Consider the following 22,914-nt stretch of genomic DNA (forward strand, 5'->3'; position numbering starts at 1 on the left):
GACCTTATCATCATGTCTACGACATTGGCACCTGCATTGTTAACTCGTATAACAAAGAACATGGCACCAGAATTTATAGTGCGGATAAATAGGGCTAAACCCTGCATGGACAGGGAACAGAAAAGCAGGCGATCGCTCAGAGACAGAGACACACAGAGTCTGGGCTTTCTGAAGGGGCAGAATGACAGAAATACCCGTCAGAATTTTTTAAAAACAGGATTTAGGGGTCTCTGACGTACCCTAAGCAACGCCGAGATCAGACTGAAGCTCAAAGGGTCGAAAGTGATCAGGATCGCAAACAAAAAGCGCGTTTAAACTACAACTTCCGTCCTCACCGCCGGCTCTGGGAGATTGACAGCTGAGGTAAATCCCCGGCGCAGCCAATCAACTGCGCCGGTGCCGACCGTCTTCCCCACCCACCCGTCACAGAGACCGTTGGTCGCACACGCTGACAGAAAGCCACGTGATCCTGGCCCTTCCCGCCACCCGTTTCCCGTGCATCCGTCCAATCAGCGTCTTCTTTGTCGCCGACCTCCGACCCCCGACCCCTTACCCGAGAAAGCTGGTTTCCTGTTTTGCTTCGGATCGGGTTGCGGCGGCAAGGTGGCGTCAAGTGTTTTGTGGGATCTGTCTGCTGCTAAATTTCACAATGGTACGTATCAGGTTTGCTGCTGGGGGATGGGATCTGTCTACTAGACCTTCGGTATGAGAATTTTTAACATGTGGCTTCGGGTACTAACGCACGAGTAAGCCTCTATGTGTTTGGTTATTGGTGACCCCCTAAAGCATCACTTTATTTTTGTTTATTGCAATCATTAATGTCTCTACTGTCAACTCCGGGTCCCGGGGATAATTTACTCCCAATCTTTAGTATTAAAATAGCCAGAGTTGATTAAATTCATCAAACCACAAACAAGAGAAAATCTGCGGATGCTGGAAATCCGAGCAACACACAAATTGCTGGAAGAACTCAGCAGGCCAGGCAGCATCTATGGGGAAAAAAAGTACATTCGACGTTTCAGGCCGAAACCTTTCGTTCAAGTTAATACAAGGAAATAGAAATGATTATTACAGGTACTGGAAATCGTAAGGAAAGACAAAAAAAAACAACTCTGGATACAGCAGGTCGGGCAGTATCTATGCAGAGAAAGCCCATTGATGTTTCATTCTCTATTTCCAGCATCATCATTCATTTTAATTACTTGATTAACTTGGTACATCGTTTTACAAAACAAGATTACGTTTGCAAACACAACTGATTACTGAATCAGATGAAGTTCGCCTTTGGAAGTAACCCATGTTTGTATTTGGATTATTTAATTCCAACCCCATTTCCCAGGCATTCTCATTTGTTGCCTTTTAGAAAAGAGATCCAGTCATCACTGCTGCATCCTTTCACCACCACCACCCCAGCATCTTCCAGTGCTGAACCTATCTTGCAATGGTTAATTGCTATAGCCCAATTCATTTTATGGAGTAATCTGTGCCCTTCCTGTTGTACGCAATTGAAACAGTAACTTAAATCTTGACAGAGAAAAGTTGATATCTTGGAAGAGTTGCATTCTGGAAGGAATACTTTAGTGTATTAATGGTATAGGAGACACATGTCTTTTAGGCTTTCTGATGTATTTTGCTGCTGTTTAGAGCAATACAAAAAAGCTGAAGGAACTCAATAGGTCAGGCAGCATCTATGGAGTGAAATAGTTGACATTTCTGGTCAAGAGTCTCTCTCAGGAGTACATCCAGCATTTGTACATTGCTCCAGATTACTGGCATCTGCAGCTTTTCCTGTGTCTTGTTTATAATATTTGTTTTATTTTAAAAATTGTAGAGTTTTTTTTATATTTGAGTAGCGGTTAAATTGACTACTGCTTCCTGGCTTTATGAAAACACTCTCTCATTGTAATCCGGTATAGTCATATGGGTTGATAGAGGTTGTGAAGCACAAAGTTCTGCTGGTACACCTTCTAGTGAAATAGTTGGTTGAGTGGCTTTCTAAGTAGGGCTCATATATTTTTGTGGGAAGTGTCTTTTAAATAATGAGAATTATAATTTTCATACATTTGTTTTGTTTCCATGCTTTTGCAGGCTCGAAATGCAGAGAAGGCAATGTAAGTAAATTAACTCAATAGGAATTAGCAAATTAAAATTTAATATAGCTCATTACAAAGCTTTGTTAATGATATAAGTACTATGGATCCCTGTAACCTTTGGCAGTGGTCCCCAACCACTGGGCCGCAAAGCATGTGCTACCGGGCCATGAGGAAACGATATGATTTGGTGATATGAAACGATACCAGTCAGTTGCAGCTTTCCTCGTTCCCTGTCACGCCCGCTGTTGAACTTGAACGCACGCGAGGTCATCAGTGACCCAAGACGTGCAAAGGAATGGGTCCGTGACCCATTTGTGAATGTCCCCGGTGAATCATCCATGTCAGCACAGGAAGAAGATCAACTCTTCGAGCTTGCAATGACGGTGGGCTGAAAAGTATGTTTGACGTAACATCTCTGCTGGCATTCTGGATCAAAGTCAAGGCTGAATATCCTGAGATAGCCACAAAAGCTCTGAAAATGTTGCTTCCATTTCCAACATCATATCTCTACAAAGCGGGGTTTTCTGCAATGAATGCAACGAAAACTAAATTGCAGAATAGACTGGACATAAGGAACCCCCTTAGAGTATCGTTGTCTCCCATCACCCCTCGATGGGACCGTCTTGCTGGAAAACAAGCCCACGGCTCCCACTGATTCAGCGATATTGGTGTGTTGCAAAGATTTTATAATGTTCATACGAGGAAAATATGCGCTGTGTGTTTAATATCCAAACGTTTCTTAAAGTGTTATGATGCTGTTGACTTATAAGTGACTTATAATTCAGTGGCTACAAACCAAAACTTTGCTGCGAAGCGTGCAGTGGTGGCCAGCACATCTTTACGAAAAAAGCCGAAATAAGCAAGCTAATTAATTAGGTGCCGCCCGGCACATAAATGTCGGCCCAGATCAGAGGCGATTGCAAGAATATTGTCAATATTAAACCAGTCCGTGGTGCGAAAAAGGTTGGGGACCCCTGACCTTTGGTGTTTTTACTAATCAAGAATCTACTCGCCTCTGCTTTAACTGCAGTGGATTCCAGTTAATCGGAACACATTGGGACCGGTACATTGTGGCTCAAATATGTGGCCGTCCCAATTAGCTGAAGTTCCATGGAAATAGTTAAGAAGGTATAAAAAGACAAACTACTGTTTAAACTGAGTAACAAATGATACAATTGCAGTTCTGTGCAAAAGTCTTACGTGCACATATATTTAAAATATCTTTCTCACCCTAATGGGTGATGTGTGAGTGTATTTTACCACAATCTCGGGTCCTCCACCAGAGGCCTAGGAGTTTGAGGGTTTGGCACAGTACACACAAACAATTGTACTTCTTCACAATACTGAGTACACCATTTAAACAATCACAGGCTAGGTTCTAAAAAGTGTGTGAACCTCTGGGGTCTACAAAAGCTATTTGGAGTCAGGTGTTCCAATCAATGAGATGAGAATGGAGGTGTGGGTTGCAGAAGTGCCCTGCTCTATAAAAAAAGACACATAAAGTCAGGGTACCGACAGAGCCTGCTCTTCTCAAGAAAGATCTGTTTATGTGCACCATGCCTCAATCAAAACAACTTTCAGAGGATCTTAGAAGAATTGTAGAGGTGCATGAAGCTGGAAAAGGCTACAAAAGCATTTCTAAAGACCAGAGTGTTCATCAGTCCACAGTATGAGAAATTGTCGACAAGTAGAGGAAATTCAGTACTGTCGCTACTCTCCTAGGAGTGGGTGTTCTGCAAAGGAGAACATCAGGAGCACAATGTGCAGTGCTGAAGGAGGTGAAACAGAACCCAAGGGTAACAGCAAAATACTTGCAGAAATCTCGAGGACTTGCTAAAACTTGCTTTTAAAAAAAAAAAAGCACTGAACAAGAATGGTGTTCATGGAAGGACACCACAGAGGAAACAACTGCTCATCAAAACAAAAAAATTGCGGCTCGTCTCAAGTTTGTAGAAGACCACCTGGATGTTCCACAACACCTTTGGGACAACGCTCTGTGGACAGATGAGACAAAAGTTGAAGTTATTGGCAGAAATGCACACCGCTATGATGGGAGGAAAAAGGGCACTTCACACCAACACCAAAACTTCATCCCAACTGTGAAGAAAAGTGCAAGGAGCATCGTGGTTTGGGGCTGCTTTGCTGCCTCAGGGCCTGGACAGCTTGCAATCGTTGAGGGGACAATGAATTCAAAATTGTATCAAGACATTTTACAGGAGAAAGTCAGGGTAGCAGTCCATCCCCTGCAGCTTAATAGACATTGGATGACGCAACGAGGCAATGATCCAAAACACAAGAGTAAATCAACAACAGAATGCAAGAGAAGCTCAAATTTTGGAATAGCCAAGTCAGAGTCCAGATCTTAACCCAATTGAGATGCTGTCGTATGACCTGAAGAGGGTTGTTCACGCAAGATATCCCAGAAATATTGATGAACTGTAACAGTTTTGTATGGAGGAATGGTCTAAAATTTGTCTTCGCTGTTTTGCAAGTCTGATCAGCTACAGGAAACATTTGATGGAGGTTTATTGCTGCTAAAGGAGGTTCTACCAGTTATTGAATACAAGGGTTCATATTTTTTTCCAGCCTGGACTATGAATGATTAAACAATGTGTTCAATAAAGACATGAAAAGTACAATTGTATGTTATTAGTTTAGGCAGGTTACGTTTGTTTATTATTATGACTTAGATGAAGATCAGATCATATTTTAGCTGTAACTATTGCAGAAAACCAGGTAATTGCAAACTGAGGGGTGTGGGATAGGTATCAGAGAAGGAGTGCCAGGCGTGGATGCAGACACACCCTGCCCTGAGACACCAAATAAAGTGATTTGATTCCAAGCAGTTGGTTTACTGATCGTTACAGAGTGTCTCTCTGGTGCTTCTTACTCCCTCCCCTCTCCCTTCCCCTTTTCCCAACTGTGATTTTCCTCTCCCTGTGCCCTTCCCACTGTCAGTCCACAGCAGAGACCCAGATCAGAATCAGGTTTATCATCGCTCACATATGTCATGAAACTTGTTTTTTTTTTTGTGACCGCAGTACATAAAATTCCTACAGTGCTGTGTAAATTATTAGGCAGCATAGTTTTATATATGCACAGTTCTGTAAATGAAATGCAGAACAAATTAAAACAATACCAGTGCTACTAATATAAAACTAATGGTTCCTAGGGTTAGTGCTGATGGAATTTATCCAGTGTCCGTTGCTGTGTATGGGGTGTCCAGGGAGGGGTAGCACATCCAATTGATCATCCAGTTCAAATTTGATACGGAAGATTGGTGTTGTCAGGTCGTGATTAGAGGTCTTGTTGTACTTTTACCTTTGAAGTTAGTTTCGAATCCTTTCCAAAACAATGGAATGAAAGCAGACCATGAGCTAAATGGCTTGAAGGGTCTTAATATAAATTTGAGTGAGTTTCAGTCCATTGCCCAAAAGTGTGCTGTAGAAATGAATCTTTATTTGGGGGTTGAAGTATGAACAATAGGTATTAGAAATACTCAGCAGGAAAGGCAACATCAATGAAAAGTAAAGAACAGAGTTAACATTTCAGGTCAGGAGCCCTTTGTCAAAACCATTCTTTCTTTTGTTCTCCCCCTTCCCAGTACTGATGAAAGGTCTACAACTTGAAGTGGTTTGCTTTCCACAGAGACTCCCTGACCTGTTGAGTGTTACTAGTGTTATTTGTTCTTATTGCAGATTTCCAGCAGTTGCAGATTCTTTTTGTCATTTTTTTCCTGAGGACGTGCAGGAAAATGTAATGTTAGATTATTGGAATGGATTTTCTAGTGTATTATTTGGGGTACAGAGCATTATTCAATCATTGTAGTTAGAACTGAACTTTGTATCTATGCATCTATTGTAACGCACACAAAAAATTCAGCAGGCCAGGCAGCATCTATGGAAAAGAGCACATTTGACATTTTGGGTCGACATTTAAATCTATTTTATGTTTTGCTCATTGATCAAGCAAGGAGGAACATTTAAAATTTTTAAATGTATAGACATCAATGTTTTATAGCTTAACTGAAAATACCAGTTGCCTACTTTATATTTCAAAATTAAATTTATAATCCCTTGTACTTGTTCTATCTGTTTATCTGTTGTGTTACATAACTTCTTTAGGCTTGTTTCTCACTTTGTTGATCTATGTTGGAAGTTACAAAGACACTTGCATTCTTGATACTTTAGACTTCCATTTCTAGCTATGTAAAAGTCAGTATGGAATTATAGTTAAAATAAAGAAATCTTGGGCTTGCAAATGTTCACTGAAAACAGTTATTTCCATAGGGAAGATTTACCAATTTTTCAGTTGGCATAAATTTTGAAGCCTTACAAATAGTTCACAAAATTTAGCCATGATTATGAAGTCTTGTAGTTAGCTTCTTAAATATTTAAAATAATGTTTTTTCCCTATATATTCATTTTGACTTGGCAATAAATTTTCAAGCTCTGTTGAAATGGCAGATCTGTTAGTTTATGAAAAATGAATTAATTATCCATGTTAATTATTTTCATTTAGGACAGCCTTGGCAAGATTTCGCCAGGCCCAGCTGGAAGATGGAAAGGTTAAGGTTAGTGAATTGTTATTTTCAATTATGAAAGTGATGCTGTAAAGATACTCATTTTGTATAAAATTCAGTGTATAAGATTTTCCAGGATACCCAAACTAAAGCAATATATTTAAAGACATTGAGCACACAACACCATGTAGCTTGTTCATCGAACCAGTGCATGACCTGGTCTGGTGATCATGGGAGTCATACTGAGCTAACAATCTTTTTTCCCCCAGCAAAGCAATAGTTTTAATTCAACATGTACATTTTGATACTTTTCTGCCTGGTTGTAGTAAAATAATGTAGTTTTGATGTGTTCATTATTTGGGTCACTTGCCAGTTGGCTCTGTGACACCTTTTGGTTTAAGCTAAACATTGATTACAGTCTCTGTCTCTTCAGTAGGAAAGGAGACCATTCCTTGCATCAGAATGCAGTGATTTACATAAGGCAGAGAAATGGAGGAGACAGGTAAGCGAAGTCTCCTGGCTCTTCGGCCTCAGTAAACTTCCATGAGTGGTTTTATTAACAGCATGTATTGATTACATTACTGCAATTGTTAGTGTTTTCAGAGTTTACTTCACTGTGTTTAAAAATTTGTTTTGAAACTAAATTTTGTATTTGCAGAGATACAAGTGGGATGGGGGCTGAGCAAGAAGAGATGGTGCTGTTTATTTAAGGCATCCGTTAGTCTTGCGAGACCATGGATCTGCGCCTGGAAAGTCTTCACTCTCCAGGGCGCAGACCTGGGCAAGGTTGTATGGAAGACCAGCAGTTGCCCATGCTGCAAGTCTCCCCTCTCCACGACACCAATGTTGTCCAAGGGAAGGGCATTAGGACCCATACAGCTTGGCACCGGTGTCGTTGCAGAGCACTGTGTGATTAAGTGCCTTGCTCAAGGACACAACACGTTCCCTCGGCTGGGGCTCGAACTCACGACCTTCAGGTAGCTAGTCCAGTGCCTTAACCACTTGGCCACGTGCCCACGTTTATACTGCTCTAAAAATTGTATCATGGTTCACTTTAATATAGTGGCACTTCTCAATTGAGATCAAGGCATGACAATTGTGAAGTCAAAGCGCCCAAGATGTGTGGTCACAAAAATTAGTCCAAAACTTTCTTTTGGACTAATAACTGTGTTTTAACATAATAGCCAATACACAATCCATTTTATAATAGTTGATAGGACACTAGTTCCTACTAAAATATTACGCCATAATTACTTGTGTATTTAACATTATTTCATATTTTCCCCTAGTTCTCTCTGTTTTATGGCATGATTGAACATAATGTGATTCTGCAAATAATTGGTTTCCTCCATACCTTTCCATATCGATCAATATTACTGTAATCAAAGATACATTAAGAATTGAGATTTCAGCATTGGTTTTAATTGGTATTCAATAAAAAGAAGTGATATGATTTTAAACAATCATTTTTTTATAGCAGGCAGTGATTGTAACCAAGGTCTCTGCTTATCCATGGAATATAACGGTGAAGGGAAAGGAATAGCATAATAACCTTTAATGCAGCCTGGTGTAAAACAAATACAGTTTCAATATTCTAAACAGTAGAAAGAGTTCTATATTTTAATCAGAAGTACTGAATGTTGCTGAGTTTTGGTGGCAATTCCATCAGTTGGACTCCAGCGTTGGAACTGTCCAAACCTTCCTGCTGGATCCAGGGTGTGGAAGGCAATGGGATGGGTCCTGCACGTTTAGCCCATTAAGTGGATGTGTACAAGGGCTGTGATTGACAAATTGACCCCATTATGTTGTCATGTTTTATTTTAAAAGTATTGCCATAAATAGTTCAAGTAGAGAGTTTCCTTCAATAATAAAACAGTGTTTTAAATCATTTCAAAGATTCGTTTGTTAACGAAGTATACAACTCTGAAATAATTCTTCTCCATATAGCCACGAAACCACGAAAGATAATCAAAACCCAAATCCCCCACGCCCGCACACAAAAAAAAAGAGAAAGGTCGGGTGAAAAACACGGAACATAGAAAACGATAAGACTGAAAATAAAGCCTATAGTCCAAGTCCATATTCAAACCACAGAAGACCTGGGTAACATTCTCCGGGCACAGCGGCAAGTCTTTTCCTCTCCAGCAGTGATCAAAAGGCAGTCTCTGTCCCCTCTCCATTAGCAGTGACCCTCCAGAGATCTAAAGGCAGTTTTCACTTTGGTAGGAAGTTTTATTGTATTCATTCATTATATTGGAAAAGTAGTTTTAAACATGAATACCTAGATGTAATACTACCAATCAGACTTCTGTGGGCAGTGAAATATTTAATGTTAAGGTGCACAGCTTAAGGACAGGATCATGGTAGATGAATGCTTCAAATTTGCTTTAAAGGTATCCTGCTCAAGTGATCTTGTTAAGTTTACTACAGTATGGAAATAATCAGAATCTTGTAATCGCTAAGGATATATTTAATATGTATGTGAGTAGTATTCACAGCTATCAACTATTTAATCTTTGTTTTTTTAGATTATAAGTGAAATTTCAAAAAAAGTGGCACAGATACAAAATGGTAAGTTTCTAAACTGCTTTCAACTTCACAAATGTATTCACGTTTTCAATAGAAATTCACGGGATGGAAATTCATTTTCTCTTAAAGCTGGATTGGGAGAATTTCGGATACGAGATCTGAATGACGAAATCAATAAGTTGCTACGAGAGAAAGGCCACTGGGAAGTCAGAATAAAAGAATTAGGAGGTCCTGATTATGGAGTAAGTAACAAGGTTTTGCTAAATATTCATGCAAATTTTCTAAACTTTGACAGTTGTAGATATTAGAAATAATACATTTTGAAACATTGGTTTGGGGTTTAAAACATATTGGACCTGCTTATGGGAGCTTTTATTTCAGCTCTGCAATTTGTTATTGAAGCTCGAGTAATCATCTTGTTGTTCCTACACATCACTGTCTTAGAGTTCTTTGTAGCATTTGTGTCCAAGTTAGGTAAAGGCTATTAAGAGAAATAGGATGGCTTAATTATTAAAAATTAAATCTGGTTCCACAATATGACATTTTTTTAAATCTGTGCAGGACGTTCTAAATTGATTTAACTGTGCTCGTTAGGGACTCCTGTTGTTTATTCCAAATGGTGATAGTTTCCAGATTATTGCTAAAGAACATAGAAATCTACAGTACATTACAGGCCCTTCGACCCACAATGTTGTACCAATCATTTAACTTACTTTAGAAACTGCCTAGAATTTCCCTGGTGCATAGCCCTCTGTTTTTCTAAGCTCCATGTACCTATCTAGGTGGCTCTTAAAAGACCCTATTGTACCTGCTTCCACCATCAGCGGCAGCAGTGCATTCCGTGCACCCACCACTCTCTGATAAACTTACCCCTAACATACCCTCGGTACCTATTTCCAAGCACCTTAAAACTATGCCCCCTCATGTTAGCCATTTCAGCCCTGGGAAAAAGCCTCTGGCTATCCACACAATCAGTGCCCCTCATCATCTTGTACACCTCTGTCGGGTCACCCCTCATCCTCTGTCGCTCCAAGGAGAAAAGGCCTAGTTCACTCAACCTATTCTCAAAGGCCTAGTTCACTCAACCGTTGCCAATCCGGCAATGTCCTTGTAAATCTCCTGTGCACACTCGTTATAGTATCCACATCATTCCTGTAGTGAGGTGTCCAGAACTGAACACAATACTCTAAGTGGGGTCTGATCAAGGTCTTGTATAGCTTCAAAATTACCTCACATCTCTTGAGCTCAATCCCATGGTTGATGAATGCCAGCACACCATACGCCTTCTTAACAACACTGTCAACCTGTGCAGCAGCTTTGAGTGTCCTATGGACACAGACCACAAGATCTCTCAGCTCCTCCACACTGCCAAGAGTCTTACCATTAAAATTATATTCTGTATTCAAATTTGACCTACCAAAACTTCACACTTATCTGGGTTGAAATCCATCTGCCATTTCTCAGCCCAGTTCTGCATCCTATTGATGTCCCGTTGTAACCTTTGACAACCCTCCAGACTATCCACAACACTCCCAACCTTTGTGTCATCAGCAAACTTACTAACCCACCCTTCTACTTCTTCATCCAGGTCATTTATAAAAATCATAAAGAGGAGGGGTCCCAGAACAGATCCTTGCAGAACACCACTGGTCACCAACCTCCATGCAGAATATGAACCATCTACAACCACTCTTTGCCTTCTGTGGGCAAGCCAATTCTAGATCCACAAAGGAAGGTCTCCTTGGATCCCATGCCTCCTTACTTTCTGAAAGAGCCTTGCACGGGGAACCTTATCAAATGCCTTACTGAAATCCATATACACTACATCCACTGCTGTACCTTCATCAGTGTCTATTGTTACATCCTCAAAGAATTCAATCAGGCTCGTAAGGCATGGCCTACCCTTGATAAAACCATGCTGACTATCCCTAATCAGATTATGTCTCTCCAAATGCTCATAAATCCTCCCTCTCAGGATCTTCTCCAACAACTTGCCCACCACTGAATTCAGACTCACTGGTTTGCAAGAAGTTTGCATATTTTTGAACATGAGGGCTAAAATGGGTATTTTTCTTCCCTTGCGAATCTTTCTGCTGTTGAACCCTGCAAAAAGCAATATATCTTTTTGCTCCGTCCTGCTTTCTATAACTGCCATATAATTAAGTTGATTTTAAGAGCATAAATCACTAATATTGCATCAGATACTTTGTCCCTCAACCTGATCTCTTTCATATGCCCAACAACCCCATTCCCCATCTCCTAGCACTTGTTTTGCACAAGGGGCAATTTGAGTAATCAATTAATCCAGTAACCAGCTTGTGTTTGAATCACAGAGAAGGTAAAAAGTTATAATATGTTTCTGTGCTACCACTTCATAATGGTGTAGCTTTGATTTTAAGAATGTGTTTGGAATTGTGAACAGGTTTCAAGAATATAACTTGTTCATAAGCATGTGACTGTGTCTAAATGCAGCATATTTGAATTTTGTCCTAAAGTGATGCTGCCTTTTAGTTTATCACTAGGCAGTGATGTTAATCTACTCATGTTGGCCCTAGTGAATATGTTTAATCAACGTAAGATGAAGGTTGCTTTCCTGATGAAAAAATTTGAGGAAAACAGTGGTTTACAATTTTCTTTTTCTTTCAGAATAATGTCATTACTACAACAGTCTTTTTTTTAATTTAGAAAATTGGACCGAAAATGTTGGATCATGAGGGGAAAGAAGTTCCAGGCAACAGAGGATACAAATATTTTGGAGCAGCTAAAGATTTGCCAGGAGTCAGAGAACTATTTGAAAAAGAGCGTAAGTTTTTTTTAAAATTTAATTTTCCTTATTACCTGTATTGAGAATATTCACCTGTTGGAAATTTCTTTGGGTGTTGTCACTCACAATGCCATGTAGCGACTTCAGTTTTCATTATTTATTCTAAATGTTATTGTCACACAGTTTAATCATTCTTTGGAACCACATTAATTAAACTCAGGTTTTTTTCTTTTCTCATTTGATATCTTTCTGCCATTTTGCACCTGATGTTCACTTTGCTTGAACGAGGCAGGCTGTATGCCTGGGGTAAGATGTATTAATTCATTACATAGATTCTTGCCGTAATCTGTTCACGTTACCTATCCATTTCAGTATTGGGTTTAACACAAGTAAATATTGGAAAGTGATTTGTTTTGAATAAACTTTTCATAATGATTCAGAACATGAATATGTCTGAAAAGATACCTTTTATCGATATACTCATTTCTAATTTGTTACTGTCCTTGATGTATATACTGAATGTGATTAGGGATATAGAAACCCTGTTGTCCTCTGAAATTTCATTTGATGGTAACTATGGGATGTTTTGTTTTGGGAATCTATTACAATAAGCATTATGTTAATATTCCACTGCAGTATACCATTTTGTTGATGCACATTGATTTCGGACTCAATTACAACACAACAGTGATGTGAAATCAAAGGAAGCTACTCACAGATTGTCTGTTTTGTATTTCTGTAGCTGCATCTGTCAAATCTTACAGTATGTCACCAAGGAGGCTAAGCAGCCTTTATCATAGTTAAGGCTAAAAAATACAAATGTTGATTTTTAATCTAACTTATTAAAAATGGCAGAGAACAATATAAAGATTCAGATGTACTTAAGTTATTGAGATGAGAACTGAAAATTATTTTAAAGATTCTTGAAATGATTAGCAATTTTGTTTTGAAGACTTGGAGGCTGATATACATTGATTTATGAATGTTAAGATATCAGAAATGAAGTTGTTTATTCAGCAAAATCTTTTTCCCAAAACATTACTAATATACAAAATCCTTCAAAAATAATAATTAAATTTGACGTTAGCAGCTTCCTGGTTCTAATGGAGGAGGAGGTATCCACGGACTCACTATATGGCGTAAAATTAGTAATGGTGACTTTTGCACGTCTGCTCCTGGGTCTGAACATCCATAATTGTTCCATTATAATTCAATCCTTCAATATAATACCCACATTATTACTCTTGTCCCAAATTTCAGGCAATTCTTCGTTTAGATTTTAAGGCATGTTATCTAGATGTGCCTGTGTATTTTATTTTATTGAGCTATAGCACTGAATAGGCCATTTGAGCCATGTGCCATCCAGCAATCTTGATTTAATCCTAGACTAATTTACAATGACTGATTAACCTATCAACCAGTGTATCCTTGGAGAGTGGGAGGAAACCAGAGCACACAGAGGAAACCCATGTGGTCACAGGGAGAACGTATAAACTCCTTACCGGCAGTGGTGGGAATTGTACCCGGGTCACCTGTGCTGCAAATCCTTGTGCTAACCTCTACATTACTGTGCTGTCCCTTACCTACTTTTTATTGGAAATTAATAATAATTTGAATGTGCAATTATACTTGGTAGATTAAAGACAGAAACTCTAATTTGCTGTTTTGAGGCAACGTCTTTTTTTTATATTTGCTTGAAGCTCCTGCCCCACCACGGAAAACCCGTGCAGAGCTCATGAAAGACATTGATGCAGACTATTATGGCTACAGAGATGAAGATGATGGTGTCCTTTTACCTTTGGAACAAGAGCTTGAGAAAAGAGGTAAATAAAACTAAAGAACCAGTTATTAAAGCTGTATATGAGTATTGATAAAATTAGGTGGTCCTGGCACACCCATTAATTTCTGCATTTAGAAATAAAGCTAATAAGCATTGGCAAGCATCTAAATATGATGTATGGAATGAAATGTTTTCACATCAGCTATATTTAATGCCATAGTTTCATAGAGTGTTCCTATTATAATTATCTTTAAATTATACACGAGTCCTTACACACTTAACCTTTTGACACTACTTTTAGACATGAAAGCTATTCTTCGACCTTGGCAAACCATTTGCAAATGTTATGTCACTGTAGGAGGAGACATCACATGTGTGCTGTTTGTTTGTGGTGTGTCCTCTGAATTCTTGGCCTTTATATACTTAGCCAATTGTAATGTAGGGAAAGGGGTCTTGTTGCTGATTGATTGTGTGGCAAACTCTGTGCGTGTGGTCTGGATCAGCGGTCCCCAACCACTGGGCCGCAGACCGGTACCGGGCCGCAAAGCATGTGCTACCGAGGCACAAGGAAATGATATGAATCAGCTGCACCTTTCCTCATTCCCTGTCACGCACTGTTGAACTTGAACATAGGGTTGCCAACTGTCACAAACGGAACCGCCCTTGTCCCGTATTTCCCCCGCTAAGGTAGAGCGTTCCTATGAAACCTTTCGCGCCAAAATGGTGTAAAGCGCAGAAGCAATTACCATTGATTTATATGGGAAAAATTTTTGAGTGTTCCCAGACCCAAAAAACAACCTACCAAATCATACCAAATAACACATAAAACCAAAAATAACACTAACATATAGTAAAAGTAGGAATGATATGATAAATACACAGCCTATATAAAGTAGAAATAATGTATGTACAGTATAGTCGGGAAGATTAAGCCAAAACCAATCTGTGGGAAAAAAAATCGGCACATACAGACATGCGCACACAAGTGTCCGCGCAAGGCTTCATGGTCATCGTAGTCTTTCCTGGGGTAAACACAATAAATAGGATCATGTCTGTTTCTAGAGATGTTTGTAGAAAGCCATGCTTCCAGGAATCCTCTTGCATGTGTGTTTGCGTGTGCTATGACTTTTATGGATGTCCAGTCAAATTTTTGCCCCTTTTGATCTTCATGGTAGAGACAAGGGAAAGTTGGTCACAGAGTTCGGCGTGCAACCATGAACCCCTCCCTACATCATAATTGAGTTTCCATAACGGCAGCCAGTCAGAGCTGAGTAAGCATGTAAAGGCCAAGCTTTCGGAGGACAGACCACTAATGAACAGTTCACTGATGATGTCTCATATGGTGACAAAACGTTTGCAAATGGATTGCCAATACGGAGAACTCAACCCAACCATGTTCTAGAATATCAGCATGAATTTTCATTTACTCTGACAAACTCGAGGAGAAAAATGATAGCAATGGTTTTGCTGTTACATTTTTGAATGGCCTGAATTACTACTATTGACAGTATCCTGCTCTTGTAATTTTCCAACCAGTGAAGTGTGGCTACACAACCTGATCCTGATGGAACCTGACTAAATATACTAATTTCCTGCTGGGTATATTGTCTGACTGTGAAATCATAGTTAAGCCAGCTCATTACTTTACACATACACTTTAGCAACAATAGCACATTTTTATAGTATTGTCCAAATGCTTCCATTTGATTGCACTACATTAGAATGAATGAGGCATGATGATAGCATCTACAAAGAATTCACTGTGGGTGACAGTTAATTTTAACCTACTAATTCTAATGTACAAATATAGTGAAGAGGCACTATTCTGCACAAGGATTATGCATATTCTGAGAAATTCTTTGCGAAATGGCTAAGATCATGCATGTGTGATTAAATTGGTGGTATATTGTCATGTGTTTGTGATTCTTTTTATTAAAAAAAGTGGGGAAATATTTTATAATGCTCTCCATGTTTATGAAGTCACAAATTAGTTTAGAATGAAAGTTATCTTCCTTATGTCAAACATTGATCCTGCTGTCTACTCCCTTTGCATTTTTGCTATGCAAAATGACATAAATATAAAACGTCATATTTTAAGATTTTTAATAACTGGCTTGCTTTCATCAGATTAGTTAAATGTAATTTTTTAAAAATCCTATTAGTGTACATGTGATCACCAGCACAATGCCCTGACTTGTGACAACTTTATAGCGTGACTGATCTTTTTCCTTTGACTGTTTGTTTGACAAATGTGGGTACTGAGTTGGTTTCAATATGTGTGTGTGTGTTTGTTGTACGTGTCGTCCTGGGAATCTGACATACATTTGTTGAAAGTATGTAGTGTTGGCAGTGAATACAGCATGCTTCACTGATTTGACACAGTGCTCACCAACCTTACATTCAATATTAGCAAGACCCAGGAAATGATAGTACACTTCAGAAGGAGGAAGTTTCGAGATCACGCATCAGTCCTCCTTGAGTGGTCAGTGGTGGAAATGGTGAGCAGCTTTTAAGTTTAACATCTCAGAGGATCTGTCCTGGGGCCAACATTTTGATGCAAGTTATGAAGAAGGAATGCCAGTAACTCTGTTAGTACTTTGAGGAGGTTTGGTATGTCAGCAGAGACGTCTGCAAATTTCTATTGATGCAGGAGGGGTGATTGATAAGTTTGTGGCCTAAGGTAGAACGAGTCAATTTTAGAAAACCTAGCACATTTATTTTTCAACATAGTCCCCTCCTACATGCACACACTTAGTCCAGCAGTCGTGGAGCATACGGATCCCTTCTTTATAGAAGTGGTCCACAGCAGGGGTGATTGATAAGTTTGTGGCCTAAGGTAGAAGGAGATGAGTTGTTAACTTCAAACTTTCTGCATTATCACTCAAGGAGATGAGTTATACAGCTCTTGGTAAATGCATGCGCAGTTCAACACTTTGAGTGCAAATGCAGAAAGTTTGAAGTTAATAACTCATCTCCTTCTATCTTAGGCCACGAACTTATCAATCACCCCTGCTGTGCACCACCTTCGGGAGGCCCAAAACGCCAACTTCTACAAAGAAGGGATCCGTATGCTTCACAACCACTGGACTAAGTGTGTACATGCAGGAAAAATAAATGTGCTAGGTTTTCTAAAATTGACTCCTTCTACCTTGGGCCACGAACTTATTAATCATCCCTCGTACAGTGCAACGTATTCTGACTGGTTGCATCACAGCCTTTTATGGAGGCTCCAGTGCCAGTGCACAGGATCTCAAGAGGCTGCGGAGGATTGTAGACTCGCCCAGCTCCATCATGGGCACAATCCCCCTTCCCCCCACTTTCGAGGACATCTTCAAGGGGCTGTGCCTCAGGAAATGTTAGAATCAGATCAGATCAGAATCAGGTTGATTAGCACCCACATGTGTCCTGAAATTTGTTAACTTAGCAGCAGCAGTACAATGCAATACATAATATAGAAGGGAAAAAAATGAACAAGTAGATCAATTACAATGAGATATATATAACAGATAAAAATAGTGCAAAAGCAGAAATATATATATTTTTTAAAAGTGAGGTAGTGTTCATGGTTCAATGTCCATTTAGGAATCATGTGGTAGAGGGAAAAGAAACTGTTCCTGGATCGCTGAGTACCTCCTTCCTGACGGTGACAATGAGAAGAGGGCATGCTTTGGGTGATGGGGGTCCTTAATAATGGACATCTCCTTTCTGAGGCACCGCTCCTTGAAGATATCTCAGGTACTGCAGAGGCTAGTACCCAAGATGGAGCTAAGTAATTTTATAACTTTCTATAGCTTCTTTCAGTCCTGTGCAGTAGCCGCCCCCCCCCCCCCCACCACCACCACCACCACCACCACCGTGCCAGACAATGATGCAGCCTATCAGAATGCTCTCCACGGTACATCTATAGAACTCTTCAAACTCTTAATGAGGTATAACTGCTGTCTTGCCTTCTTTATTGCTGCATCGATATGTTGGGACCAGGTTAGGTCCTCAGAGATCTTGACACCCAGGAACTTGAAATTGCTCACTCTCTCCACTTCTGATCCCTCTAAGGATTGGTTCGTGTTCCTTCGTCTTACCCTTCCTGAAGTGCATAATTAGCTCTTTTGTCCTACCGACATTGAGTGCCAGGTTGTTGCTGCGACACTGCTCAGCTAACTGGTATAACTCGCTCCTGTACACTCACTTGTCCACTTGCCCTCCAGGATGTGCCCTTTTCTCATGACCATCAGAGAAGATGTACAGGAGCCTGAAGGCCCACACTCAGTGATTCAGTGACTCCTGCACCATCAGACCTCTGAATGGTCTATGAATACTACCTCATTAGTTTTTGCATTATTTATTTATTTTATAATTTATAGTATTTTTATGTCTTTGCTGCAAAACAGTAAGTCTCACAAATAAGACAGCGATAATCCTGAATCTCAAATGGAACTGGGCACTAAGTAATATCATGAGTTGAACATATATTGAGTATTGTCTGTTTAGTAGCAGCAAGGACACATCCACCTTTCACTAAAGTGAGCAAAAAGTATATGCAGACTGGAGACTGACATTTGTTGCTTTATGTCTGCAGTACAGTGCAAAGCATTACTTCAATTTACTTCAAGGAATATAGATAAAGAATGAATAGTGCAAAAAGAGAACAAAATGGTTCATGGGCTGTTCAGAAATCTGATGACAGGGGAAGAAGCTATTCCTAAACAGTTGAGTGTGAGTCTTCAGAATCCTGTACCTCCTCCCTGATGATAGTAATGAGATGAGGGTGTGTCCTGGGTGCTGAGGGTCCTTAATGATGGACCTTATCAACCATTTAAACACAGATATGCCTGTGTTGTAGTACTGTTTGGCTCCTGTCATTGACATTTCCATCTGCCACCTCACCCCCACCCCGCAATCTGTTAGTGTGTTTGGAGGGTCTCTTAGCCTCCTATGGAAGTAGCAAGTCTCCAGTGGAGCTTTCTTTCTCAGCTACTTGCAGTCATCTCCCCAGTGCACGAGTTTGTGATATATTTACAATTCAAGGTGAGCATCTACAGTATATCTTGAGCAAGGAGGCATACAACATGGACATGTATGAATTTCTGATCATTATTAGGAATACAGTGGATTCTGTTTAATTGGAACGTCAGTTAATTGGGGCAGCTTTTTTCTTTAAGAACAATTCTTAAAGAAAAAAAAACTAATAGAGAAAATAGTTGGGGTTCCCTTTGTTTATTTGGGACACTATGCTGCTTAACTGGAACAGGGGACTTGCTGAACAGTTTCTAACTAGCATCAGTTGCGTGCACTTGTGTGACCATTAGATGCTACACCTTGCTTTGAGTGAATGGTTAACAAAATAGCTTCAGTTGCGTGTGTTTGAGTTCAAAAAGTAGTGATTTTGTCACAGATAGTTGGCGAGTGATAAGCGGTCAGACAATTCAGAACTTGTTTGCTCACTGCGGTTTCAAGCATTCAGGCTTGAAGTTGCTAGAAAAGGCCAGGAGTGTAAATGAAACTTCCACTACTTCAACAAGTTAGGAACTACAAAGAATTTGAAAATGTCGACAATCAAATTGCATGCTACTTATGAAATGAAGCTTTGGGTGATAAAATTGTTGAAAGCATTGTATGTAGGCATTCCATTATCTACACTAGGTGTCTGTGCTGATTTTGTTCATTTACAGTCGATCAAAAGAACACGGCAGTGTATACTGGATGAATTCCTCCATCGATAACTATTACATAGTTTTATAGTACTCTATTAGTAGTGTTCTAATTTGTTCTGTATTTCATTTAATTACATGATTTGTTACTTCGTTATTTTATGCCTTTTTAACCATTTGCATGAAACTTCGGCTAATTGGAACAATTGCATAATTGAACCAAAGTGTACCGAATCCGATGTGACCCAATTAACTGGAATCCACTGTATTTCAAATTCCTTTGCTCATTTTAGTCATAACAGAAGCCGTTCAAAAATGGAAGATAGATAAAGAGTCACGATTTGCAAGTGAAGAGTTTAAGGAGGAGGAAGAGGAAGAAGTAAATATCTATGCAGTGAAAGATGATGAGGTAAATGCATTTTCAACATTTATATCAAGATATTATATATATGTTCACATTTGCTGTTACAGGGCGGAAGTGAAGATGGATACAGCACACTTATTGCCTCCATTAGGATCGTGCTCTTCCATGACTGGTGTTCTCCCCTCTACACCAATATGCAGTAGTTTACAGATTTAAACAGGTTATTCAGATCACTACGATGATCATCACATAACAAGATGTGATAGCAACAGGATACAACTGAAGTGCAATCACTCGAGTTCTCCTATGAAGTTGGGAGGTTGAAAATGAATATATGAAGATGGTGCTCTGACTGCCAATTTTAAACATAAAAAGGGATTGAAATTGTTTTCTTTAAAGCAAGGGAAGTTGGACTGGGACAATTTAATTTGTAGGGCCTATACAGCAGGTAGGAAAGTTTGTTTTTTTTCCCCCTCGTCCGTTAATTTCTTAATCACACTCCCTTTCATTAAATCTAGATCATTGGTTTGACCCACAAAGGCCCTGATAGCATGTTCTGTATAATCTTTTTACAACCCTCTACGTACAAAAAAGCCCATTGTCTTTATTATCTGTTGCAGTAATCGGTGGTTGTAAATTTAAAATTAATTAATTCAGCATATTAGAAAGAAGTTGAAGAGTTTTTTTTAGTTGATGGCTTTAAAGTAATAAACAGTGCTTGATATGTTGTAATATACAAGGCTACATGCCAAAGGTTAAAAAGTAGAATCAAGTTGGGTAGTTTCTCCTAATTGGTATTTCACAATGAACTGAAGTAGCAGCCTCTTATGCTGTAAGTTTATGTAATTTAGTATTGAGTACTCCATTAATCAATGAGAACATAAATGGAGGTTCAATTGTTTATTTAAATCAATGGATTGTTTTATGATATCTAGGACTATAGGGGATAGGCAGGAATACAGTGTTAGGAAGATCAGCCTAATAACTTATTCCATTATTCTTGTTGATTAATGGATAAGCTGAAGTGCACAGGTAGCCAATTCACCCGTTTGTTTTTAATAGAAGCAGAAGTACTGAAAAGCCCCTCATGTGCATGCAAATAAAATCATGGCCTTCCATTATTTTGTATGTTTGAAATAAAATAGTGCGGATACATATTTGGAAGAGTAAGTATTAAAGTGTAAAAACATTAAAGTAGGACAAATCAAATTGCCATTTATAGCCTTGTTTTGAAACTCAAAACCACTACAGATGCTAGAAGTTTGAAACAAAAACAGTAAATCATAAACACGAGAAAGTCTACAGATGCTGACAATCCAAAGTAACACACACAGAATGCTGGAGGAACTCAGCAGGTCAGGCAGCATCTATGGAAATGACATCTCAGGCTGAGACCCTTCTTCAGAACAAAAACAGTAAATGCTGGAAATACTCGGAATGTCAGACCGCAATCTTGCATAGAAAAACGGAGTTAATGTTTCGGGTCAAAAACCCTTCATCAGAGTGTTTTGCAATTATGTGCTTGTGCCTTTTTGTTGAATTGTGGAGCAATTTCTGCTGGAGATAGATTTGTATTGTTCAAAAACAAAATGTTAGTGCTTTTACGTCATCTCAATACCTTGAAATCTATGTATTTTTAAAAAATTAAACGTATATTACTTTTAAGATAAGTACTGATTATTTCTTTCCTTAATATCTCAAATGTTATTTATATTTTGTTCTTTAGTCCGATGAAGACACTGGGGAACAGATGGAAGGAGAGGAAGACCAGCAAAAATTCATAGCTCATGTTCCTGTGCCATCACAAAAAGAGGTAAGAGTATTTTGAAGAAAGTACGGTTACGTTAAAGTTGTCTGTTATCATGTGAAGATTCATTATTTTAAAGCTTTGTTGCTTTTTTTAAAAAAGCTTCAGATCTTAAGTTGTCATCTAAAGGACATTTATAAGAAAATATAAGTCACAAGTGCTTGATATCTGATTTGAGCTCTTTCAATAGTGGCAAATGGTTCTGCTTTACAGCATGTAATTTTAAGTACTTAACCTATTTTTCAATTTGGATCATATTTTGTCATTGGATAATTTGATAACTTATTCCATTTTTATCATTGCAGATTGAGGAGGCACTTGTACGACGGAAGAAAATGGAGCTGTTACAGAAATATGCAAGTGAGGCTTTAATGGCTCAAAGTGAAGATGCTAAAAGACTTCTGGGATTGTAACAAATTGTTTATTCACAAGGACTTGTTTTATAAAAAGCCACGATGAAAATTTTACAGAAGAAAGACTGCAGACTACTTTTCACTCTTGTTACAATGCTAAACTTTTGCACAGTGATCAAAGTAATTTTATTTTTTGATGTCGGTTTGTTGGTTCCAAGAAATTCTAAACAACACTTCCTGTATATATCAGCCTTCATTTCTCAATGTGAATTGGAAAATTTTCATTTCTAATTTTTATAGATTGTTTTATTAAAAATGTATCTTTTTACAATGTCATAGGTCTGAATTTTGTTTTCTTTATGCTCTGATGGTAGTGTTCATTCAGTTTTGTTTTATGTAGAATCTATACATCTTTTATTTAAGGTATTGAGCAGAATGTTTTTTTTCCGTTGAGGTGGTTACCTCAAAGTTAATACAGTATTGTTTTTAAATGTTCAAGGAGAAATTTGGAGTTAAAACATGTTTAGCTCCACAATCTGGATAAAAATCATTTTGACTGTTTGTAATGAATTGAAATTTCTCTCACTGAAATATTTTTGAATTTCTGTTCATGTTCTCAAATTTAATCTTATTCATAAGGTATAGATGATAAACAATAGAAACGTGGCTAAATGTAGAATAACATAAGAAATAGTCTGTCAATTTTGAAGTCTTTTTAAAGCAATTAATCAATGATAGGCTGAATAGTTTTAATGACTTTAAATGATTTCTCGGGTATCTGTTCGTATCAGATTAACATAAGCAGTTGTAAATAAAGGTCACCAGTATTGCTGTGTTTGTGCCACAGGAACACATTTATTAACATAGGAACATTTTTAGTACATTGTTTTATTAAATATTAAATCTCAAACTTTTACAGCTTTTAAAAACTTCAAGTTGCTAGGCCATTTGTTATATTTATTCATTTATTCTATATTTTGGCATACTTTTTACTATTATTTACATTGAATTACCTAAAGTTGGAAATGTATAGTGTTTGAGAATATTCTTGCAA

The 22,914-nt window shown here is 38.6% G+C and overlaps 1 protein-coding gene across 1 annotated transcript; it reads left to right on the forward strand.

Moving 5' to 3' along the window:
• The first annotated feature begins 384 nt into the window (after window positions 1-384).
• Window positions 385-22,760, forward strand: isy1 (ISY1 splicing factor homolog). Its single transcript, XM_072280348.1, has 11 exons — window positions 385-652; window positions 2,089-2,111; window positions 6,615-6,666; window positions 7,052-7,117; window positions 9,144-9,186; window positions 9,274-9,386; window positions 11,830-11,947; window positions 13,609-13,731; window positions 19,630-19,745; window positions 21,427-21,513; window positions 21,813-22,760. The coding sequence occupies exons 1-11, from the start codon at window positions 650-652 to the stop codon at window positions 21,918-21,920; spliced, it is 852 nt and encodes a 283-aa protein (XP_072136449.1). The 5' UTR covers window positions 385-649; the 3' UTR covers window positions 21,921-22,760.
• The last annotated feature ends 154 nt before the right edge of the window (window positions 22,761-22,914 follow it).

Source organism: Mobula birostris, chromosome 16 (genome assembly GCF_030028105.1).
Source record: "Mobula birostris isolate sMobBir1 chromosome 16, sMobBir1.hap1, whole genome shotgun sequence".
In the NCBI taxonomy this organism is placed as follows: Eukaryota; Metazoa; Chordata; class Chondrichthyes; order Myliobatiformes; family Myliobatidae; genus Mobula; species Mobula birostris.